General features: G+C 46.6%; 1 protein-coding gene across 4 annotated transcripts in view; it reads left to right on the top strand.

Annotated features, from left to right (window-relative positions):
- Positions 1-1,380: 1,380 nt before the first annotated feature.
- LRCH1 (leucine rich repeats and calponin homology domain containing 1) overlaps positions 1,381-24,843 on the top strand; it is a 192,928-nt gene continuing 169,465 nt past the window's right edge. For all 4 annotated transcript variants that reach the window (XM_082859639.1, XM_082859637.1, XM_082859641.1 and 1 more), the window contains exon 1: positions 1,381-1,890. In XM_082859639.1, coding sequence (XP_082715765.1) covers positions 1,584-1,890 — 307 coding nt within the window. In that variant the 5' untranslated portion in view covers positions 1,381-1,583. The remainder of the gene's footprint in view (positions 1,891-24,843) is intronic.

Below are 24,843 nucleotides of genomic sequence, written 5' to 3'. Positions count from 1 at the left end.
TTGCATCACTACTTAAAAAACCGCCTCCTCTACTCCAAGGGTTGAATTATTTTCGTACTGACCCGCATCCTCACTTCCCCTAGCTAAGTTGCTCACAGGGACGCTGCTCAAGCCTTGGGTATAGAGCAAAAATAAAGGCCCTAGAGAGTTGGAGCCAAAACTTCGGAAAGCAGTGGGACTTTATTAATCTTCCAGCTGGTCTGCTCTTAGGTTGTCAGATGTTCTGTCTCCGCTGGTGTGCCAGCGTTGGTCTGGGCAGAACATGAATTCGCTTGCAGGCGGACACATCAGCTCCCATGCCCCACAGGGGCTAGAAGAAGCGCACGAGGATACCTTGACGGTACCTGTGCGCAGGCTCCAGCTGTGACTGAGTTATTGGCTAGTTGGGGTCACTGACTTTCTGACCTTTCCAGCCCCACCCAGTTCTGGGCTCAGCGAGCCACAGCCAGCCCCTCTTTCTTCCTCATAGGACAATGGGTTCTGTCCACCATAAAAACGACCTGCGTTTTGAAAAGTCCTTCCTTTCCGTGTCTGTAGTTTTCTGCCATCGCTCAGAAAACCCTCTGCCTTACTCCTATTTGTTTGCAGCGAGGTGCGGCCCGGGAGGGCGTTTACAGGAAGGAGGGCAACCCTAGAGTCTGAAGGCTCCGCCTCTGACTGCATGGGTGAACTCAGACAAGTTTCTTTATTTTCTTTTTTTTTTGCGGTACGTGGGCCTTTCACTGTTGTGGCCTCTCCCGTTGCGGAGCACAGGCTCCGGACGCGCAGGCTCAGCGGCCATGGCTCACGGGCCCAGCTGCTCCGCGGCATGTGGGATCTTCCCAGACCCGGGCACGAACCCGTGTCCCCTGCATCGGCAGGCGGACTCTCAACCACTGCGCCACCAGGGAAGCCCTCAAACGAGTTTCTTAACTTCCTCTGTGGCCTGGGGGAAACAATTTTTCCGCTCACGGGGTTCCTGGATTAATGAGGTCACGAATACAGACCACTTGGACCAGAGAATGGCTCATCGTAGGTGCCCAAATGCCAGGGGTCGTCTGTTGGCCTGACCCCACAGTGAAAAACTGCCTCTCGGGGAACTCTGGGTCAAATAACCAGAATAATTTGCAAAATTGAGATAACCTCTCACCTCCCCGTGATCTCACGGCATCCAGCCCCCCACGTCCCCGGATAGCGGGGCCGAGCAGCAGGGCCACCGCAGCGGGCGGCGGAGGAAGGCGCGGGGCTAGACTGACGGCTCTCGGGTAGGAGGAGGAGAGAGCAGGCGGCGGAGGAGGGGAGAGCCGCCTAGAGGAGGGAGCAGAGGCGGGAGGAGACACATGCGCGCTGCCTGCCGCCGCCGCCGCCGCCGCAGTCCTCAGCTTGCCAGGGACAGGAAAGCTTCGAGACCGAGCTGCCGCTGCCGCCTCCCCTTCTCACCCCCCCCCATTCCGCGTGCCTCCCACACCCTCCTCCCCTTCTTCCAGCATCTCTCGGTGGAGCACTGCAGGGACTCGGCCCGGGCTGCCGTCTCCCCGACCCGGGGGAAAGCTGTGACCCCCCCCCGCAGGAGCGGCAGGGCGGGGTGGGGGGCCCGGGAGAAGATGGCGACGCCGGGAAGCGAACCCCAACCTTTCGTCCCTGCCCTGTCAGTGGCTACTCTGCACCCCCATCATCATCCCCCCCACCACCACCATCAGCACCACGGAGGAGCCGGAGGCAGCGGCGGGGCCGGAGGAGGCGGCGGCGGCGGCGGCGGCGGCGGCTTCAACCTGCCCTTGAACCGGGGGCTGGAGCGCGCGTTGGAGGAAGCGGCCAACTCCGGGGGGTTGAACCTCAGTGCTAGGAAACTGAAGGAATTTCCCAGGACGGCGGCCCCCGCGCACGACCTCTCGGACACGGTGCAGGCAGGTGAGAGAGGGCCGAGGGCGGGCAGTGGGCGTGGGTGGCTGGCTGTCGTCCCTTCCCCGACGCGGTAGCCAGTCTGAGATCTGGCCTTGCTGAGGGACCAGCGGCCCGTGCTCTCCCGAGGAAGGGACCCGCGTGGGCGCTGAGGCGCCGGGAGAGCCGGGCTGCTCCGGGACGCTCGGCCCGCTAGCGTGTGGGAGCGCGTGGGTCTCCGGCTCCCCACCCGCGGCGGCCGTGTGGGGGAAGTGGCCTCCGGGCTGGGACTTGCGGGCGCGCCCGGTGCGCGCAGTGAAAGTGGGAGGTTTCAGGCGGCCGCGGCCGTTTTCTGGGCCCCGCGTAGAGGCTGGGAACCCGGCCGCGGTGTCTGCGCCTCCGCTTTGCGTCGAGGCGTCGCCCGTCCTGGTGAGGAAACCCAGACAAAGGTGGCGCGCCCTCCGCCGACCCGAGGGCATCGGCGCGGTGCCGCGAGGCCCGCGCGGCGACATCACTGAGCGCTCCAGCAACTTGGTGCCGACTGCGAGGAGGTGCCGAGGCTTCTCCTTCCTGCGCCTGTGCGAGGAAGGAGCGGCCGCTGAATCGCCGCGAAACCGAATCGCCGCCACTTTGCTGGGGGGGGGGGGGGTCGGCTCCCCGGTTCTTTGCCTCTAGCTAACCGCCCACGCGGTTTGGTTCCTGCCACCGAGGCTACCTAGTTCTCAGTAACCCGAAATTTGCGGGGGCCCTGGAAAGAGACGGCATGGCATATTAAAAAAAAGAAGAATAATTAAAGTGAGCCGGTTTTCCTTCGTGAGCCCGACAAGTTGCAACTCGCGTCAGTGAGCATACAGCCTTTTCAAGTTATGTCATGTGTTGACATATTTCTGAGAGGTCTGCTTTCTCTTTGGTAGTTGGAGTTACTGGAGTGGGATCTATAAACAGGAAGGAGGCTGCTGGAATGCGATTCAGGCCTTGGGATCCCTACAGAACTGACTCGGTTCCCGACCGTCCGGTTTCAGCTCCTTGGGGGAGGGTTTGTATCTTGGCAAGCGCCCAGCATTTCCCAGAGCAGTGGGTGCTCCGTTTTGGAACCACCGCCCAGACCTCGTGGCTGTCATCACATCAAGGGCCGAGTGTCAAACCCCTAGGATCCTGGACGGCATGACTGTCAGCTCCAGATCTCCCAGTTTCCTCTCCTGCGGGAAGAGGGGTTCGGGCGAGGGGGCAGACAGTTGCCTTTTGGAGCTAGGTTTCCAATGCTCCCCTCCTTTAATTCAGCAAACTTTTATTGAGTCCTAACGAATATTTAGCCAGAGTTCTGAGTTCACTGGAGGCAAAAAGGGCTCTTAAGGGTCATTAAACTTTGTAATTTGGATTCAGGGATAGTCAGAAATGGGCATGAAGGAGGGAATTTCCAGAGTCGAGCTGTCAACAGCTGGGGAGTCTCTTGATAGGACTTCTTAGTTGCATTTTCTCAAGTGGAAGTTATTCCAAGAATTGCCTGAATCATTAACTTAAAAAAAAAAGTCCGTTGTTAAGTTCGACTTCCCTTTTGCTGTAGAGTGTACAGTGAGCTGTGGAAGGATTGGATATGACTGCAGAAAATGGAGCTGGCATGACCAATAATAATATGTGTTTGTCGTCCAGGATGGGGGCATTGAAAGTTGTTCCTCTAATTCAGTTATGCTGACGTTTATTTCAAGATGGGTGAACTGCTCTGTTGGCATTTCTTTGAGAAGACCCGTGCTTTTTAAAAAATAATTAATTCATTCATTTTTTTGGCTGCCTTGGGTCTTCGTTGCTGTCTGGGCTTTCTCTAGTTGTGGTGAGTATCATTGCAGCGCGCGGGCTTTTCTTTTGTTGCAGAGCACTGGCTCTAGGGCCGCGGGCTTCAGTAGTTGTGGCTCAGGGGCTTAGTTGCTCCAGGGTATGTGGAATCTTCCCTGACCAGGGCTCGAACCCGTGTCCCCTGCATTGGCAGGCGGATTCACAACCACTGCGCCACCAGAGAAGCCCAAGACCCATGCTTTTAAAAGCAGAGACCACCTCTTTCAGTGAAGGCCTTACCATTTGAGGCACGGCAGTGCTTAAAAATATTTTGTTCTCTCTTGCTTGCTTGTGGCGAGCTGTGGTTGTGAATTCCGCAGGTTTTAATTATGAGCCCCACTTGCGCGTGTTTGATGCTCAGAAAATTCTAACTAGTTGAAACTTGGAGGCTTAACTCGCTGTCAAAAAAGGCAGTGTTAATTATGGGAGGGGGAGTGTCACTGAAGTTTGTAGAAAAGTTAGGAAAACCCTATAAAGATAGAGAGAATTCAATGTAGACAGCTATTTTACATGAAATTTCAGTACCTGAATGTGTTAAAGAGTTGCTTTTGCAAAAACATCTTTGCCTCAGGTCAAAGCTGGGTGTAAACCAAATGTATTCTGCCCTTTGTTCTATTTACGGAGCACTGTTCCTTATTTGGAAGAGCAAAACTCAAAATAAAGCAAGAGTTAAAATTACCTCCGTTTGCACAGTGTTGACCTTTCCTGCATATAAAGAGTTCTAGTAGAGTGGAGTGTATGAACAGTAACATATACAATAAAGACAGTGGTTTCTCTGGGGTTAAAATGTAGTTTACAGAATATCTCTTAAGATCAGAAAGACATATGAAGATCCTTAAAGACCTAAGATGTAAAGTGGACTTTTTCATAAATTTTGGAAGACAGCGAGTGACATGGAAGGCTTTTTCTCACTGTTCAGTTGTATAATACAGACCATTTGGTTTATGCCTTGTAAAAGTAACTCTTCTGGCAGCCCACCTAAGCAGAACTGCACTCTTGGGCAATGTAGCTTATCTGGACAGGAGTTGTGAAACCCCAGATGCAAACACAGAAACACAGAGGCCCTGGGCTGCTCAGTAGACGTTTAAGCTCTGTCAGTCAAGTGCATACATATTTTTCATAGGAAAAAAGCTCTCAGGCTCTCCGCCTCACTTTGAGCCTATCGATTTACTCATATTTGAGTGAAAATAGTTTGGTTGTATCAGGGTCTAGTCTTTTTGCAGGTGGGAAGGGGAAAGAAAGGCTGATCCACGCGGGTGTGGTGGAACAGGTGACACTGGCTGAATGGGAGAAACCTGGACAAAAGAGCCACAATGAGCACCGGGTGTGTGCTCTGCACTATCCCGCCCGGTCCTCCGTAGAAGCCAGTCAGATCCTCATGTACAGCTGGGGAGAGTTGAGTAATAGTTGCTGAAGATCATAGCCCTACTTAAATGGTGAATCAGGGATTGAACTCTGATGGTTTCACTCTAGTGTATATGTTTTTTTCTTTTTCTGCGTTGGGTCTTCGTTGCTGCACATGGGCTTTCTCTAGTTGCGGCGAGCGGGGGCTACTCCTCGCTGCGGGGAGCGGGCTTCTCGCTGCGGTGGCTTCTCTTATTGCGGAGCACGGGCTCTAGGTGCATGGGCTTCAGTAGTTGCAGCACGTGGGCTTAGTAGTTGTGGCTCGTGAGCTCTAGAGCGCAGGCCCAGTAGTTGTGGCGCACGGGCTTAGTTGCTCCGCGGCATGTGGGATCTTCCCGGACCAGGGCTCGAACCCGTGTTCCCTGCATTGGCAGGAGTATTCTTAACCACTGCGCCACCAGGGAAGTCCCTAGTGTATATGTTCTTGACCATATTCCTGTTAAGCAGGGAAGGGGTGGAGAGGAGCAGAATTTGGGAGGGTATCTGGAGATTCATTCAACCCACATTCATTCTGCAAGTACCCACCAAGCGCCCTAAGTGCCAGGCACTGTTCTAAGCACTAGGGATACAGCAGGGACCAACAGAGAATCCCTGTATCCCTTCTGATGGAGTTTTCATTCTAGTTGGAGGTGGGTGAGGAGATAAATGAAGAAGTAGATTTTGCAGGTTGAGTAGGAAGAGTTATACTTCTAATATCTTTGTTTAGAAGTATACGTGCTGCTTCGTATTAAAGATGACTTATAGCAGCTTGTAACAACAACAGCACAAACGATGACTAGTAATAAATATCAACTGAAGCAGAAAATCTGCCCGATGAAAAGAAGTACAAAGATATGTGCATCAGGAAAGCAAACTTTTCTTTTCTAGTGCTGATTTTTTTTTTTTTTTTTTTGGCTGCAATTGGTGTTTGTTGCTGCGCACGGGCTTTCTCTACTTGTGGCGAGCGGGGGCTACTCTTTGTTGCGGTGTGCGGGCTTCTCATTGCAGTGGCTTCTCTTGTTGTGGAGCACGGGCTCTAGGTGCATGGGCTTCAGTAGTTGTGCCACGTGGGCTCAGTAGTTGTGGCTCTCGGGCTCTAGAGCGCAGGCTCAGTAGTTGTGGCACACAGGCTTAGTTGCTCCATGGCATGTGGGATCTTCCGGGACCAGGGCCCGAACCCATGTCCTCTACTTTGGCAGGCAGATTCTTAACCACTGAGCCACCAGGGAAGTCCCTAGTGCTAATATTTTAAATAGTGTCATTTTGGGTTAAGGAAGTTCCAGAGGGTGTTTGTATGACAAATAAAGCAGATTGAAAAGAGGAGTAAGAAAAGAAAGCGTCTGTCTCAGGCTGATTGCAGGAGATCCTGGAAAATAAAAAGGAAGCTCTTGGATTTGATGTGCAGAACAGTTGTTGAAAGTTGGTCTCATTAAGGAGAGGGAGGGCTGTGTCATTGCGAATATCTTTTTGGGGTGGCTTGAAGCAGAGACGTCTATATGGGAAATGAAGGGCTTCCCCAGCGCGGGGGACAAATACTCATCGAGGTCCTGTATGTGCCAGTGCAGGTGCTGGAGGAGGTGCAAAGTGTAAGACACGACAGGAGCGCCACGGCAGGTCCAGGAAGCCACGGGACTCTCAAGGCAGGTCAAGGTGAGATGCCAATAGCGTAGATAGACATTGCAAAATTCAGGAACTAAAAGGCCATTTCAGTTAAATGAGTTAGGAAAGACTCATAGCAGAGGTGGGATTGGGGTCAGGTTTTGTAGGATGGCTAGGTTTCGGATGGAAGTGCACAGGCACATTCTGTGGTGGGAAAGATAGTTTGAACGTGTGGAGTGAGAACCTGACAGCCTGAGACTTGCTGAGAATAAAACAGTAAGAGAGGGCATTCAGGCCTGTGCTTCTGGTCACATTCTCCCACCCCACTGTCACCATGTAATGAGGTAACAGAGCACAGGGCTCTTAGGACCCTTTGAGGATGCTGGGGATGGCTGAGGCCTGGGATATGTCAGCCTGTGGGACTAATGCCCTAGTCTGTGTGAGATACCTCTCTCCAGTGTCTACAGAGGCAAAGAATCGTCTCTGAGATCTGTGGGCAGGCTTACCTGCTGAAGCCTGACTTTCCCCCGCCCCACTCCCATCCTGTAGCAACCGAATCCTTGGGATATTAGCATCCTTTAGTCTTTGGGATGTACCCAGGACTTGGTGATATCTATTTGGTCTCAAAAACCATTCCATTTCGGTCATAAAGATTTTTCATTACAAATGTAATGAAACTTGAAATCACGTGTGTTTTCGTAGAACGTGTGTTCTTTTATAGTTATATCTTGTTTCAAATTATGCTTCTGCTATTGAACTAAATTTATTCGTCATTGCTGTAATGATTGTTTATTGTGGTAGTCATTTAAATGGCTATATTAATGACATATATTCTGAATACTTCATTCATAAACAATGAGTCACATCCTTTTCCTTCCTATTATTATTTTTTGCTTGTTGATCAGTTTCAATGCAGAGGACTTCTAATAGTAAAAGCTGTTAGAACTACTAAGACTCCATATAGATGATGTCTCTGAACCATATCCAGATGTGCTCTTCCACGTTTCTGTTTGTGGCAGAAACAATCTCCACAAACATACCTCTATTCTCATTGCTTGCATTATGGGCTGCTCTTTCTTGAAAAGGCAGAAGCACACTAATCATGTTCTAGAATGTTCTAGAATAACAGCATGTTCTAGAATAACAGCATACAACCATAGGCCACAAAACCTCTGGTAATTTTTGATCTGTGCCAGTTTATAAGGTCAGCCTAAGGTTTGACCTTCATCATTGAAAGGATTCTACTGGATTGTTCGTCAGTCACTGCGACATCTCATTTGATTTTTGGTGAGCGTATGTTATTAGGCAAAAATTCGGCACACCCCACTAATTAAAATTTTTAACTTCGATTGTTGACTAAGTTTTTTTTTTTTTTTTTTGAGTTTTGTTGCAAACTTAAATTTTTCATGCTGTGGTTTAGCAGTTCTTTGGTGTAAGCATTTAAAGGGTATTTTGAAATCCATGTTGGTGTTGATCAGTGCAGAGGTTAATTTCCTTTTGCTCTTGCTGTCCTACTGGTGTGAACAAAGGCTTTTTCTGTCCTGTTACTCAGCTTCATCATTACTTATTTAAGCATAAATTGTTTCCTTCTTTTGTGTGTACTTTCCTATTTTTCCCCTTTTTCATATCTGTTTGTCTACCTACCTACCTATATCTGTCTACCTATAGCTATAGGTATATCTATTTACCTATGTTTATAGGTATACTTATATACTTGTATTTATGGGTATATATCTATATCTATATAAATTTATGTAGGTGTGTGACTTGCTTAACCAAAAAAGAAAGCCCAATTATATTTGCATATCTGATGCCTTTATTTATGTATAATTTATAGGAAGTCTAGAGGCATCTCTTATTGCTACAGTTCTTTTGTTACATGAAAGTATTTTTTTTGTGCCAAAATTTTCATTTGCTCTATAAATTTCTATAGATAGAGATATAGGTATAAAGATGTTTTATCTTTAGGCTGGGCAGCATTTACTTTCTCTTCATCTCTTCCCAGAGTCATCTCCCCCAGGTGCCGTATTGAGTATGCTTTTTCAGAGACTTGGCAATTTAAATGGCAGAACTGCTATGAACTCTATTTAAGGTGCTTATAGGTTCATCAGTCAGACCACCTGACTTGAAATTTTGTCTCTGCCTCACAAAAACCTGTCTGTGATGCTACTTTCCAGATTTGGTTTAGCATTTTGGAAAATTAGACTTCTGCCTTAGAAAGACATCCGGGAAAACTGGCCTGGGCTTTGATCTGGTACTGCCACCAAGATCACCATTTGTGAACTCTTTCAGTGACTGTGTCACTTGTTGGAATTAAGGTAATTTGATGTTAATTGCAGTGTTTATTTCAAATATAAAATTACAATCTATCATAAAAGGCTTAAGGATGTAAGACCCAAAACCCAGCTATATTTACATATCTGATGCCTTTGTTTATGTATAATTTATAGGAAGTCTAGAGGCCTCTGTTACCACTGCTGTTTTTTGTGGCATGGAAGTCTTTTTGCCACAGAATTTTCAGCTGCTATTATATTTCAGACAAGTTTTTGTGTGTGTCGTGTGAATTGTTTAACGAAAAAAGAAAAAAAAAAGCGAGGAAGAAAAGAAAAAATATGGAAAGTCAGGATTCCATGTAAGCCTTAGTTCAGGAAAACTAGGCCTGCCAATAAAGATGCAAGCTTGAAGCATGTCTGTGTTTTCTTCATCTTAATTTCAGAGTTCAGTAGTATTGCTTCCATAAACTGTAGTAAGAAGTCATACATTTGGAAGCCATCTGTTCCCACAGAGTAATTCAAAAATCGAGTGAGACTGTTTACATGAACAGAAAGTTGAGGAACTGTGAGAACGTGGCTTCTCTTGCTTTTACTCCATCAAGGCAGTAGGAGGGAAATGCCTTTATAGTTGGATTTCTGTGCGCTCGTACTTTTTCCCACCCCGTCCTCCTTCACTGGCCATAGAGGAGGAGTATAGGGGGGACAAAAAAAATCAGAGAACAACAGTGTTTGATTTGCATCACAGAAACATTTTATTTTTTTGCTTGATGAGACATTATTGCTCCTGTGTTAATATGATGTTGATACTGAGCCAGCTTAACTTATGGTACCTGGAACTTTTCCAGGATTTAAAAAAATTTTTTGCACTCATCTTCATTTTTTGTTGCTAGTATATAGAAATGATTATTTTATATAAATTTATTTTATTTATTTATTTTTGGTTGCATTGGGTCTTTGTTGCTGCGTTCGGGCTTTCTCTAGTTGCAGCGAGCAGGGGCCACTCTTCGTTGCGGTGCGTGGGCTTCTCTTACAGTGGCTTCTCTTATTGTGGAGCACAGTCTCTAGGTGTGCGGGCTTCAGTAGGTATGATACGCGGGCTCAGTAGTTGTGGCTCGCGGGCTCTAGAGTGCAGGTTCAGTAGTTGTGGCGCACGGGCTTAGTTGCTCCGTGGCACATGGGATCTTCCCGGACCAGGGCTCGAACCCGTGTCCCCTGCATTGGCAGGTGATTCTTAACCACTGCGCCACCAGGGAAGTCCCTCCAGGATATTTTAAGTCACCAAGGTCAGGCTTTATAATTTTGGAATCTGCCGTGATACTCACTTTCTTCCTTTTGCTGTGTTTCCTCAGTCTCTTTGCTGGAGGGGCCCTAAGACCGTGTGACTTGAAGCAGAGCCGGGATCCCTCTGGCTCAGTGAGCCTTGAATTTCCCCTTCACTGTTCTCCCCAGATGGGCAGAGAGAGGCCCCATTTTAGTTTTCTTAATCTTCTGGCTTCTCCCGTGGCCTTGCTTTTGACAGCTGACCCCTGCAGCGCAGGCCGTGGAGTTTTGCTACTCAGTGTATTTCCCTAACGTTCTTTCCTATTTTTTGATGTTGATGCTGTACAGTGCTACGAGTAGCATCAATGCATCTGACCTGGTTCCGTCAGCTTGGCTCTGATTTGACGCACTTTAGCTCTGCAGGCAACAGTGACAATTTCAAAGATAGCATCACTCGCAGACTGCCTGACTTGGCCTTCCTATAGATTGCCTCCGTTTTGCTTTTCCAGGTCATTTCCCTCACTTCGCCCTCCTCTCTGCCCTGGAAGAGTCTCCTTAACCACGCTCCTACTTTATCCAGTCCCCAGCCTACTCGAGACACGGGCCTCCCTGCCATCCCTTCCTTGCAGATCTGAGCACTGAATAGGCATGGCTTTAAGGCACTTTTGCATTATTCCCTTATGGCATTTTTTTGTTAGTTATTGCCTTCCTCTTTGGTGCTTTCCCCAGGTTTCAGCTTTTTCCTCCTTTGCTGGCCTGTGAGGTCTGGCTAGGCAGGGGTTTTTCCTTATTTTCGTATGTGCCCTTCATGCCTGTCACAGAAAATGCTAGATTAACATCAGTGCACCGTTCTGTCTCCTCTTTCCTACTCACAGCCCTCTCGTAGTCCCCACACTCTCAATCCATCATCTTGGATCTGCCACCATGCACAGTTCGCTGATCTGCTGCCGTTTTTTTCAGCGCTGACCTTATTTTTTTTCACATGGCATCTTTTTGCTTCTCAGCGTCACCCACTGTATTAGTTGGCTCGGGCCGCATAACAAAATACCACAGACTGGGGGGCTTAAACACCGGACATTTATTTCCTCCCAGTTCTGGAGGCCGAGTCCAAAGTCAGGGTGTCAGCAGGGCCGGTTTCTCCCGAGGCGTCTCTGCTTCGCTTGTCATCGGCCAGCCTCCCTGTGTGTTCCCATGACCCTTCCTCTGTGCCTGAGAGTCCCTGGCGTCTCTTTGCGAGTCCAGATTTCCTCTTCTTATACAGACACCAGTCACACTGAATTAGGGCCCACCCGTAACCTACTCATTTAACCTTAAGTACCACTTGAAAGGCGTAATCTCCAAATAAATCACATTCTGAGGGTTAGGGCTTCTAGGCATGAATTCAGGGGGACACGATTCAGCCCAGCACGCACTCCCTCTGGTGTTGCTGGTAGCTAGCTACTGTTCCTCCCCCAGCCTGGATGCAGTGACTTTGTGCTGTGCAAGTCTGCCCTCCCACGAGGCCCAAGCCAGGCCTGTCTCATTCACCACTGCAGCCCCAGGACCCAGCACAACACCATGCTGATCCCGCCTGGGTGCGAGGTAGACCCTCAATAAATGTTATTGAGCACGTGATGTGCTGTAAAAGGGGAAGGGGCCACATTCATACTTAAAAATGGGTAACTCTGGCCAGTCTGGGCCCCCCTTCTCCCCACTATCTCTCAAAAATTTAGAATCTTCTTTTTGGTGGTTGGTGGGTCCCCAGAGTTATGCTTTCTCAACAGTAGTAAAAGAGGAAGATAAGGTTGCTTTCTTCAACATTTGCAAGTGTTTGATAAGCCAGGTTACATCCGGAAGTAGAGTTATCCTGACTTCTGAAGGGGATGGGTGCAGTTTTATTGTATCAAATAGTGCTTGAAATGAACAAGTAAAGTGAAAGTAAACAGTTTTTGAGTACCTATCATGTATAGGAGCTGTGGATGATTAAAAAAATTAGAGACATAGTTCTACAGTACATACTTTGCAGAATTGCATAAGGATTAAAGAAATAACATCTTTGAAAGTACTATACATGTATTCTCATTAACAAGTGTCTTTTCCAGATAAAGCCTTTTAGTCTGTCTTCCATCTTGTGTAGATTAGAGGTTAAACATCAGCTTTCTTGAGCCTCAAACACCTGGGTCCAAACCTTGGCTTTGTCGACTGTAAACTGTGTTACTCTGACCAGATAACTTAAACCCCGAGTATCAGTTTTCTATAAACTGATGTCAGCTATAAAATGGGAACAATAGGTACTTAGCTGAGTTGTAAGAACAATGATTATAACAACAATAGATAACATTGTCAAGTGCTCTCTCTGTGCCAGGCATTCCTCCAAGTGCTTTATATGTTAATATATGTATTAAATATATGTAATATATACATTACCTCATTTAATTCTTGCTGAGTGTTCTGTTTTCACTGTAGTAGGAGCTCAGTAATTCCTGACTCTTCCAGCTGTTAGCTAGGTTCCACTCAGCCACCTGTATCTGGTTGAAATTCATCTGCCTCTGAAATCCCTTTCTTGACCATTGTAGCCTGAAGAGGGAGTTTAGATATCTAGAAACCACCCATTCACATCTCTCCCTCATTTAATAGCTGAGAACACTGAGGTTCAGAGAGCTTAAGCCCCTTGCACAAGGTCACACAGCAGGGCAGTGGGCAACTCCCAGCAGAGGGCCGTTTCTGTGGAGCCAGGAGGCTACACTGGATGGACGGAAGACCTCCCTCCCTCCATAGACTTCTCAGGTCCGCCCCACCCAGACCAGCCACGGGGAAGGTCCCTAAAAGAAAAAATACTGTGAAACCTTTAATAACATGTGGTCCAAAGCTGGGGAGAACAAGATAGAAAACTAAGAGCGGTTACAGATTAAATGTGTTAGTTCAGGATTTTACTGCATGTGGTTTGGAGGACATGCATGGGCTCCATGTAAATTGGCTCCCAAGTACTAAAAGGCATGTTGGGAAGTCCCACCCAGACTTACAACCTGGAGGTCCACAGCCGCCTATCATAGCAAGGGTTTTCTTGGACCTTGGAATACATTTTCCTGTGGAAATACAGTAGTAAGCGGTGGTTTGGTTCCCCCGCCAACCCTCTGTTTAACCCTAGCAGAGGTGGGCCTTTGTGTCGATGACATTTCTTTGGAAAAATGTAAGCTCCGTTCTGACAAGGAATTCTGAACCTGGAGATCGTGGCATCAGGATGTGAACCTCCTGCCTCTTGGGGATAACTCTCTCCCCTGCGGCTGTTCCTACCTGATGTCGGAAAGTTCCCCTCCCTTCTAGGCCCCTTGGTCAGTGGGCCCAGCAGACTGGGTGTCCCTTTCCCCCGGTGTGGGGAGCAAGGGTCGGTGTAAGTTGGGGGTCAGCTCTGGGACTCCGTGAGGCCTCAGGCCGAAGAGGAGCCGGCCCAGGAGGTGCCCCCTGAGGGAGACGGGCAGGGATTTAAACATCTCTCTGCCTAATGGTTGTATTTGTTTTTGCATATTATCTCCCCAACTTATTTATTTTAGACTTTGAAGCAAATGACGGAGTCTCCCTGAACTTCAGGTTTGTAATTTGTTAATAGTGAAAATACTCTTCCTCACTCAGGGCTGTTGTAAAAGGAGGTACGCGGAGTTCGGGTCTGGCTCAGAGTGAGTGGCCCGCAGATGTCGCCGGCCTTCCTAGATTCCCATGGGGTTATGCGTCACAGTAAAATAATATAACTTTAGTAAAATGGATAACTGCACATCGTTAGCCTGTCATTGGCATAGTGGCTAAGAGCACACGTGGTTGGGTCTCAGTCCTGGTTCTACCAGGATATGGCCAGTACTTAAGCTCCCTGAGCCTGGTCATACAATCAGGGATAATGATCATAGGATTATTGTGAGGAGGAAATGAATGAGTATAGGTGTAAAGTGCTCAGGTCAATGCCTGGTGTTGACGTTTGCTGTTATTATTATTATTATTATTATTTTGCGGTACGCGGGCCTCTCACTGCTGTGGCCTCTCTGTTGTGGAGCACAGGCTCCGGATGCACAGTCTCAGCGGCCATGGCTCACCTGCCCAGCCGCTCCGCGGCATGTGGGATCTTCCCAGACCGGGGCACGAACCCGTGTCCCCTGCATTGGAAGGCAGACTCTCAACCACTGCGCCACCAGGGAAGCCCCCATTATTATTATTATTGTGGCCGAGCTGCGTGCGGGATCTTACTTTCCCAACCACGGATTGAACCTGCGCCCGCTGCAGTGGAAGCTTGGAGTCCTAACCACTGGACCGCCAGGGAAGCCCCGCCATTATTAATATCATATAGTCCATTATCTTTAGAAAAGAGAGTCAATCTTCTAAGGCACAAAAAGACTAAATTCCTAGAAATATTGTGACATTAATAAAATAATCTTATATCCAGAAAGCTTCAATATACATACTTTAAGTATGTGTAAGCATTATATTCTTTTGACTGTCTTTGGAAGGTGATGGAGTAGGTGCTATTTATTCTTCCAGCTCTGAACATTCAGGGCTTACGTGAAGGAAACCCAGACTAGATGGTGAAATCATTTTCCTTGGGTTATGTTACCAGTAAGTGTTTGAGCCAGGACTGTATCTTCTGAGTTTTTATGTGATTTCCATTCATTCCTCAACATAATAGCCTTCGTCGGTTTGCTTTGATTTCATCAAGACAAAGAAATCCTGAGGGGACAGGCTGGTAGAGAAGAGTGCTCCCCAGTGGAGAATGGGGAGCGTATTCTGGGGCTACACTATGTATTCCTGCAAAGGGTGCTGGGACCAAGGCTTGTTTGGGGCCTTGGGATGGAGGGGTAGGAAGGAGGGGGTGGGGCCTCAGAGGAGGGCTTGTAGCACAGCTCTCTGCCCTCTGCAAGAGTCCTGCCATAGATTTAAGAATTCTTCCAGATCAAAATAAACAAATTGATCACCTTTGATGCTCTTGGCAAGAAACAATTGGTGAATCTTTTTATGTTCCTGGCAACTGCTCCGAAGATGTGTAGCAGATACTTCTCTAAGGAATGAGAACATGTCTATGAGGAAGCAGAGTTTAAAGAATAAATACTTGGATTTAAACATATCATTTCTTTTCTCATTGTTTTCCTGGCATCAGCATTTGTTTTGAACTTTAATCAGAAGTCATTTCTTCAAAAGCCTGGTGATAGGTTCAGTATCACCCTGAAGTTACTGACAAGGGAACTGAAAGGGTGATATGGTCTGGGCCCTTCAGGGTATCTCCTCCTTCAACCCTCATAAGGGTTAACCCCTATCCTTGCAAGGTAGGTAGTATCCTTGGAGCGGAGAAGGAAACATTGGTTAGTCAATCTGAGTACGTTTGTAGAGCCAGTAAGGCCAGAGCTAAAGTTGGGATCAGAACTCTGGTTGCAGAAGTGCTGGCGTCTCTTACCATTGAAGGGGTGCAGAATATGCCACCCCAAAATATGCCACTTTGGCATATGGATTATTTTGAACCGAAAGTTACTTAAAGAAACAGTCGGTGCAGGGACACTGTGGCCTCCTTTGTCTCCCTGAAAGCAGGAAATAAATATGTGTGAAAGGTACTCTTCCTGTACCAAAGAGGGGTAGAAGGCATTCTTATCACCAGAGATAGGGAATCCAGGACCGAGAAGGCTGTATAAACAAATTTACTTCTTCACTCGTTTACCACCCCAAGCTCAAACCCCTTTGTCTTGTCAATTTTTCACAGATTTATTTATTTATTTATTTTGTCTAAAAGATAACAACAGCTGCCTGCTTTGGTCACTTCTTTCAGTATCGTGTATTTTTGAGCTCCTGTACGTAGGGAATTTGTTTTTTTCCTGTTACTTGTTTCATATCAATTTGATTATTAGGCCAGCCAAAGAACCTAAAAGGAAAGGAGGAATTACGTTTTCTTCCTCTATGCCGTGCTCTATTGTAGCGTTACTGCATGTTTAGAGCTGGAAGGACAGATCGGAGGGGGAGATTTTGCAATGAGAATCGAGCCCGAAGCATTCTGACAGGCAGGCCTCGGGGTGATTTATAGACTGAGGAGTCAGATTCCAGCCTAATGTTATTTCTCTCATTAATCTGAAAGTGGATGCAGGGGACCAAGGTGCATGCATGGGGGTTTCTAGCCCTAGTCCTTACCTATTGCTAGTGGCCAGTTATCAGTTCCATTTCTAAGAACTGTGCTTTCCAGCAAGCAACAGTATTGGTTTTAAAAATCCTCCAACATGTCTATTATGTGAAAATTTAAATAACACCTTCAGGTTTTTAGTTTTGGTGTAAAATTTTGTTAGACTTTATAATACGTAACTTATTTGAACAGACTGTTTAAAATTTATATTATTCCCTCCAATGAGAAATGAATGAATAGCCATTGGGTGAGTGACCAAGTAATTTACTTTCTAGGCCATTCCGTCTGTAACACAAGTGCTTACGTTCTCAAAGTTGTTTTTTTTAGTAATAATCATTGAGTCAATTTCTAATGCATTTTATAGTGTAATGAAGATCCTTCAATGCATTAATTAGTTGCTTTTAAAATCTTATAAATGAAATAGCACAGCAGCCCATTTTGGCTAAAATGGCAGCACAGTTTATGGCTGAATAACCAAAATTTTTTGTGTTTATGCAAATTGATCTAATTCAAAGGAATCTGACTGTGCAGCTGAAGGCAAATAGACCTCTCTCTGTGCAGTTCCCTTGGAGGTGAGGGTGATAATCTCTGCATGCAATTTAAGGCGATTATGTGTATTTTTCTGTCTTTAGGAAGCCTGGCTAAATCAAAGTTAATTTTAGTTGTACCAGTCCTTCCAGTGGCTATAGTCTTGTAATAAACCCTTAACCGTAGTTTGTTCAGATATTTGCATTTAATGCTTTCTTGTGTCCGTGCAGTACTTTAAAGGGTGCCATGCCATAACTTTATGAGTGTTAATGAGGCAAAGTCTGATCTGTTTTATGAAATTCATTCGGCAGCTGTGAAGACTTGCTGTTGCTTCCCTACCCCCCTCCCAAAGTCCTTGGAATCAGTATGTTAATGAAGACTTGGTATCTCAATATGAAATTGGCACAGTGGGAGTTCCGAGGTAATGTGCCCTGACAGAGCCCTTAATGTCTGCCTCTTCGGAAGTGAATGACAAAGACAGGATAGGCCAGCTAAGTGCTTTCACAGTCAGGCTGCCTGGGTCTTTCTAAAGTCGGTCTGTGTCTTCAGTGTGTGCACCCTCTGTGTCTCAGTGTCTTAGGAATCTCCTCTCTTCTGTCAGCCAGGCCTCCTTGATTGTGATCTCTTAATACCACATAGTAGATTGGGTTGGATGAGCCCCATCACCTTTTATTTTTTATTTATTTATTTATTTTGGCCTCACCACGCCACATGTGGGATCTTAGTTCCCCTACCAGGGACCCAACCGGTGCCCTGTGCAGTGGAAGCGAGGAGTGTTAACCACTGGACCGCCAGGGAAGTCCACTTTTTTTTTTAATTGAATGAAAGATTCTTTAAATTCTTCAGTGCTTTACAATTTTCAAAAGTTTCACACACATGATTTCATATACTCCCATAATAACCCTTTTCCCCCTTATCCCTATATTCCCTCCCCCCAACTAGTAACCACTAGTTTGTTCTTTACATCTGCGAGTCTGCTTCTTTTTTGTTTTATTCACTAGTTTGTTGTATTTTTTAGATTCCACATATAAGTGAAATCATATAGTATGTGTCTTTCTCTGACTTATTTCACTTAGCATAATGCCCTCCAAATCCATCCATGTTTCTGCAAATTTCATTCTTTTTTGTGGCTGAGTAATATTCTATAATATATATATACCATATCTTCTTTATCCATTCATCTGTTGATGGACACTTAGGTTGCTTTCATACCTTGGCAGTTGTAATTAATGCTGCCATGAACCTTGGGAGCTCCATCACCTTTGGATGAAAGACTTCAGCTTTCAAACACACTGCTTTGTATAATTCTATGCAACGCTCATTCATTTTTCAAGAGAACATTAGGTCACTGTGGACATCACAAGAAGTGCTCTTATAGGATGCCCCTAAATAGTGTCAATCTAAGTCCGGGTTTGCTGGGGACAGTCTGGTTTATACCTTTTGCCCTGGACTACTGAATAATAGCACCTCTTTTTAACACATCCCGATTTGGATGATAAATTACATGATCACCCTACTCATGGGACATAGACACCATGTTTTAAGATAAACTGAAGTGGAGACAAGGTAAATGACTTGCCCAGGCCCTCTGGCCACTTAAGTGTCAGATCAGGTCTAGGATATGAACAGTTTATCCTGGTCATCTCTGTCAACTGCCCATACTGCTGCCCTTTGAGAGAATGACAATGCTTGGCTGGTTTCTCATTTTAACTTTCACACCAAGAAACCCTCGCAGGAAGTTCTTTGGCATTTGTCTCTAATTTTAGTGGGCAAAACACAGCACTCATTTTAAAATTGTGAAATATAGCATGCGTAGAAAGGAGTCTATATAAAACATAAGCATGGTTTAAATGATGATAGTAAAATAGGCATAGAGACCTAGAGCAGACAGGGAGCTGGGACTGGGGTGGGGAGGTGATTGCCTGGGGCAGGACAAGGGATGATAGAAACAGTCTCTGTCTTGAGTTAGCGGTGAACGCGCAGGTAGGTATGCATTTGTCAGAACGCATCAAACTCTACGTACAAAATGGTTGCATTTTGTTGTATATAAATTATACCTTACTAAAGTAGACTAAAAATGCCCCTATGTACCCATCACTCAACTTGAGAAGTGGAACATTTCCCATAGCAATGCATTATCCCTGATTAACAAGCCATTTAAAAGCACAGAATAAGACTGATATTTCTGTATTAGTGGACAGATTCTTTGATCTTCAGTTTCTTTATTTCAGAACAGCTTGTTAACTGTCTACATAGTCATACTAATCAAATATCCTAATTCTCTTTATGAGCGGCACTTTAGTTTATGGATAGAAAAAACTGAAACTGAGCCAGGCTTCCTGGCATCCCTGGGATGGCGCTGGCTAATGAAATCCAGGGCCTGAGAGCATTTGCTGTGCACCTGCCGGGCGCCAGACACTTTGCAGGCCTGATCTCATTCTTCCCCTCAGCCTACGCGAGAGGTGTCGTGTACCTTCGATTTCGTGGAGGGCAGGTGCTGAGGCTCAGAGATGCTCAGCAGCTTGCCCAGGATCCCCACGTGGAAAGTGGAGGAGCCGCGGCTGTCACCCCCAGCAGCCTGACTCTGAAGCGTTTGCCTTTCCCACCAAGAGCAGTCATTAGAAAGAACTGCCTTCTGCTGGGGAAAGCAGGGCCTTTTGGCTAGCTCCTTGCTTGTCCCCTGGAGCCTGGGATGGTGTGATGTACCACCCGCGACCTTCCTGCGTGACAGCCCTGACCAGGCGCACTCCCTGCCCCGCTTGCTCCGGGGCTCCCTCCTGCCCGCCCAGGCCAGCTGCCTGATCTGATAGGCCTCTGGGATCAGCGCCACCCTGCTTACCCGCTGGGTTTCCCCACACCCTCCTCACCAGGCTTCGTGGCTCCAGCTGCCTTTGTCTTTAGCCTCCATATGTTCCAGGTTAAGTGCCTCTACTTTGCCTTTGATCACGCCTTCCCTTTCCTCTCTGCATGTGCCAAAGAAAATAAAACAGAAAACAAAACAATCAAAAACGAAAACTCCAGATCTCTAGTCCCTGTCAGTCACCCCAGAATCTCAGCACCTGCCTCTTCTGTGATGTCCCAAACCCTGGCCTCTCTCTCCCGCTTCACCCCCATCTTTTCTGAACTTTAGACTTTTGGTCTGTAACTGGCAGTGTAATTGATTGAGTTGATCCTTAATTGTTATTTAACTTCATTTCTTTTCTCTCCAATTGATAATAACAACAAGAAGAATGATAATAGCTTTATTTCTTGAGACAGGTATTGTGTTATGTATTTCAGTTAATTCTGCCAAATAATCTTAGGATGTCAGTACATGTTTTTTCCCTGTTTGACAGATTAGAAAATCGAGGCTCAGAGAAAACAGCCTAAGATCGCATAGCTACTAAACTAGGATTCAAACCTCAGTTGAAACTGGGATTCAAATCCAGTTTGACTTGAGTGATCCCGTCTTACTCTTTACTGGCCCCTTGCAAGTCCCTTGAAAAGCATGGAAAAGAAAGGAAACTGACATTTATTGTGCCTTTACTATAGCATGTGGTAGATAGAGGTGGCTTACTGTATTATCTCACAGGATCCTTATTCTAATGCTAAAAATTAGATATCGTGGTCTCCCCAAAATTGAGGCCCAGTGTAAATAATTTCCTCAAGGTTAAAGAACTGATAGGTGAGACATCAAAATCAAAGCAGGTCTTTCTGCCCCTAGAGATGCCCGCTCTGTGCATGAGGAACTCCTAGTATATATTCCTTTTTAAATTCTCTGTGAGGCCTAGCACAGTGCTGGATGTTAGTGAAACTTTTCAATTAGCTACAGGTTGATTGAAAAAAATCAAAGGTTCTTTTTATCCTGTTAGAAGCATGAGAAGTAGTTCAGTGGGGAAGCGTAGAGCCCACAAAGAATGTTCGCTTTAGGGAAGGAACAGTATAAAAACAAAGATGAGGTGGAATAGATTCTCAAATGCATGGAGGAACCATAGAATTTTGTTTATCTTGAGAGAAGGACTTTATCCCTTCCTGAATTTTGCTCTGGTGGAGCAAGAATGTCTAAAACTAAAAGACAGGAGAGGATGACTTAAGTATTCTGGTTCCAGTTTGGAGATGCTGTGTTGTTAGCTTTTTCCAGTCGGCTGACTTCCCTACTTCCAGCTGCCCTTCTCAGGCACAGAAATAAAAGCTAACGGCCGGTTACCCCTGGGCCCTTTCATTTGTGGATTTGGAGACCATTGAAATCCACCCTAGAGCTCACCCTTCAAAGTAATTAACAATTTAAAAAAAAACCAAAAACTAAACCAAATAGGAACTCCTCTATGTTCTAAAAATATGTTAGAATTTTGTTGTTCAAAACACACACACTCTGACTACTCAGTACATCTTGTACATCTTATCGTTCTTAGTACAAGGAACCTAGTGCGCAGAGAGGACAGGTCTGCATGAGGTGTAGTTCCTGGGTCTTGGAGTGTGTCCTCCACTTTGGTTTTTGTCAGCAGAGCATTTCTGCCGAGTGTACTGCGTGCCAAGGGAGCAGTTGTCGGTGGTATTCGCAGAGATGTGTGTTAGCACAGAGCCAGAGGGGACTGCGGTGTAGACTCTTGAGTGACGGGCACCAGCTCTGCCTTCCGCACGTGGCCCTTTGTGCTCTCAGTAACTGGAGAAATGCTGGCTGTGTGTGCTGGGTTTTCTCAAAGTGTGCTAGGGATGGCATCTCCCAGCGCTGGCTGTGAGCTTCTTAGAATTGTGTCAGTACATGATGGGCGAGCTCTCCCAGAAAGAAACACCAAGGGCTCACATCACCGTGTCTTTGTCACCGGCTTCCATCTGTTGCTTGCTGAGGTTTAAAATGATTATGGCTGTTTAGGGAATGGGCTTGGAGTCCAACAGATGAAGGTCAAATCCCTGCACCGTCAGTTACTAGTTGGGTGACTTGGAGCAATTCTGAGCTCTGATTTTTCATCTGTAAAATGAAAGTAATAAAACTTATCTCCTGGGGTTGCTGTGATGATTAAAATAACAAATTCTAAATACATGGCACTTGGCACATGTGTGCGTTGGGTATGTGTGAGACATTAGTAGTAGCTGTTCTTTGAACTACGGTGGCCCCAGAGGGAGAGCTATTTTTAAATGACTGATGTGCTCACTGCTTCCAGTCCCCATCCAGGCTGGGGACCTGCATCTGTCTCTGTCACTAGTCTGGGAACATGTCTCTTGGCTGATACAACTGTCTCCCTGTTCCCTTCTGCCGGCCCTCTGCATCCTCTTTGTACTCCCCCAACCCAGGCAGTGCCTGAGGACTCCCGACTGTACACAGGGTGTCAGTGATACTCAGCCAGACTAGAGCTTGCTGCTTGTTAATGGGAGGACTTTGACTGTCTCCCCGTGGCTGCCCGGTCAGCTGCAGCTCCAATGAGGCTGTGGTCCCCTGACCAGTTACATTGACCATCTTATTTGAGCCATCTGGGAACTCAATGCAATACTCCTTGAAGCTCCATGACTTTCTTTCTTTCTCTATCTTTATTTATTTATTTGGTTGCCTCGGGTCTTAGTTGCAGCAGGTGGGCTCCTTCGTTGTGGCTTGAGGGTCCTTAGTTGTGGCTCACTGGCTCCTTAGTTGCGGCACACGGGCTCCCTAGTTGTGGCATGTGAACTCTTAGTTGCGACATAGATGTGGGATCTAGTTCCCGGACCAGGGATCGAACCCGGGCCCGCTGCCTCGGGAGCTCGGAGTCTTAACCACTGCGCCACTAAGGAAGTCCCCTCAGCCCTGTGACTTTAATTTGGGGCCCAACTATGATATGGCAGGGCGTCTTAGCTCTTGATAAAGATGAAATGGGAGGGAAAGAGAAAGAGCGAGTGAGAGAGAGGGAGAGAGAGAGAGTGGTCCCAGCCGGAGAGCAGGGTGATGTAAAGGCCCGTTTTGCTTAGCGGTACGAACGCTTAGGGTGATGATGCTTGATGGACAGGGATATAGTTCAGAAAAAATATTTGTGAGCATTATTTTCATGACACTGACTAGAGAAAAAGAGCTCAATAAAATCTTAACCAACCTCTGGGGGCAATGTAGGACGCAGCGTGAGAAGGCAGTGTACTGGGACACGGGCGAACTGAGGTAGTGAAACTCACGAGGACTTTAAAAGGCTTTTTTTTTTTCTTTTGCGGTATGCGGGCCTCTCACTGCTGTGGCCTCTCCCGTTGCGGAGCACAGGCTCCGGACGTGCAGGCTCAGCGGCCATGGCTCACGGGCCCAGCCGCTCCACGGCATGTGGGATCTTCCCGGACCGGGGCACGAACCCATGTTCCCTGCATCGGCAGGCGGACTCTCAACCACTGCGCCACCAGGGAAGCCCTAAAAGGCTTTTTAAGTTCTGCATTCACACACTTCACACTTTATAAAGTAAGAAATGCTGTGTTTTGTTCTTCAGTCCTTCATCCACCGTGTACTTAGTATCCAGTATATGTAGACTGTTGAGCTTGTCCCTTCCCGCTGCTTATCTCCCTTTGTGATAAGAACAGCAACGAGCACCTGGCCAGATCCTCACTGCCAAGGTTGAGCTTCCTGCTCTTCCACCTGCTGGCCTAGTGACCTCAGGCAAGTTACATAATCCCTCGGTGCCCCAGTTTCCTCACCTGTAAATAGAAATGATAATAGCACCTATTTCAGAGGGAGTCGTGTATAGCAGTGCCTGGCGTATGAGAAACAGTCATTGTTAGCTATTATTTGTTACTTATTTGTTCCCTTCTTTCTGGTCATTCTCTCCCTCCATATCATCAGATGTGGAGAGCGACCCTGTTTTTCTTTTTGTCTTGTAACTAGTATCCTTAGTTCCCAGGATGCCTAGTCTGGCCCATGGTAGGAACTTAGCAAGTATTCAAGCTCAAGAAATGAATGAGTGAATGGATGGATGAATGAACACAAGTCTCCAGGCTTAATGCTTCATCTACACTGGTGAACCAAAGGCAGTGCCCGCCTTCATGGAGCTGGGGGTTAGTCTAGGGGAGGGGAAACTGGAGATGTATAACGACAAATGGCGACAGGGGACATGCAGGCTGAGAACCAGGTGGGACTGTTTTGGATTGCGTGGTCAGGGAGGAAGGAGCATCTTCAGACCGTGTTGCATGTTGACTGATAAACAGGACATCTTTTTCCCTTCATCCGTTCGAAGACTTAAAATAATTATTTCTGGGTTCCTCCCCCTGCTTTTTAAAGCATTTCCACTCAATTATTCCCTCCCTTCAAACATGTAAACTATTATCTGCATGTTCTAAAGTTTTTAAAAGGAAGGCAAACAGACTTTAATGATTTAAAAGATTTTAAAAGGTCAGCCCATGGAACTTAAAACTGATTATGAAACACTCACTTGTTTGCTTTTGGTTGCTTGGAATTAGTTTTTTTTTTTTTTTTTCTATTTTGGTATATGGGATATTTATTGGTTTTCCTTCATCTTTCCCTTGTCTGTTTGGATAAATTCAGCCAGTAAAATTCTTTCTGGATGCAGTAGTGATAAAGATTCTGTCTTAGTCTTAGGCTGAGGTTTACATTAAATATTTACACATACATTCTTTTTTTTTTTTTTTTTTTTGCGGTACGCGGGCCTCTCACTGTTGTGGCCTCTCCCGTTGCGGAGCAACAGGCTCCGGACGCGCAGGCTCAGCGGCCATGGCTCACGGGCCCAGCTGCTCCGCGGCATGTGGGATCTTCCCGGACCAGGGCATGAACCCGTGTCCCCTGCATCGACAGGCGGACTCTCAACCACTGCGCCACCAGGGAAGCCCTACACGTACATTCTTGAATGTTAGCATTACAGGTTCTTTTGGCCAATGGATAGTGAGATAACTGAAAAAATCAACCCAAAATGTCTCATGGACAAGAATCACCTTCTTTTATTAGATGGAAGTCCTCGTTAAGGTGGACTCTTCCTTCATTCCTGTCCCACCTTGGGAATGACCCTGACCATGGGCAGCAGAGAATTGCTAAAAGTGCTGGCTCTTTGCTGCTGC

This window comes from Leucopleurus acutus, assembly GCF_964270905.1.
Source record: "Leucopleurus acutus genome assembly, chromosome: 18".
NCBI classification, from domain to species: Eukaryota; Metazoa; Chordata; class Mammalia; order Artiodactyla; family Delphinidae; genus Leucopleurus; species Leucopleurus acutus.
The sequence above is the reverse complement of the archived record's forward strand: the minus strand, read 5'-3'. Positions and strand labels throughout refer to the sequence as shown.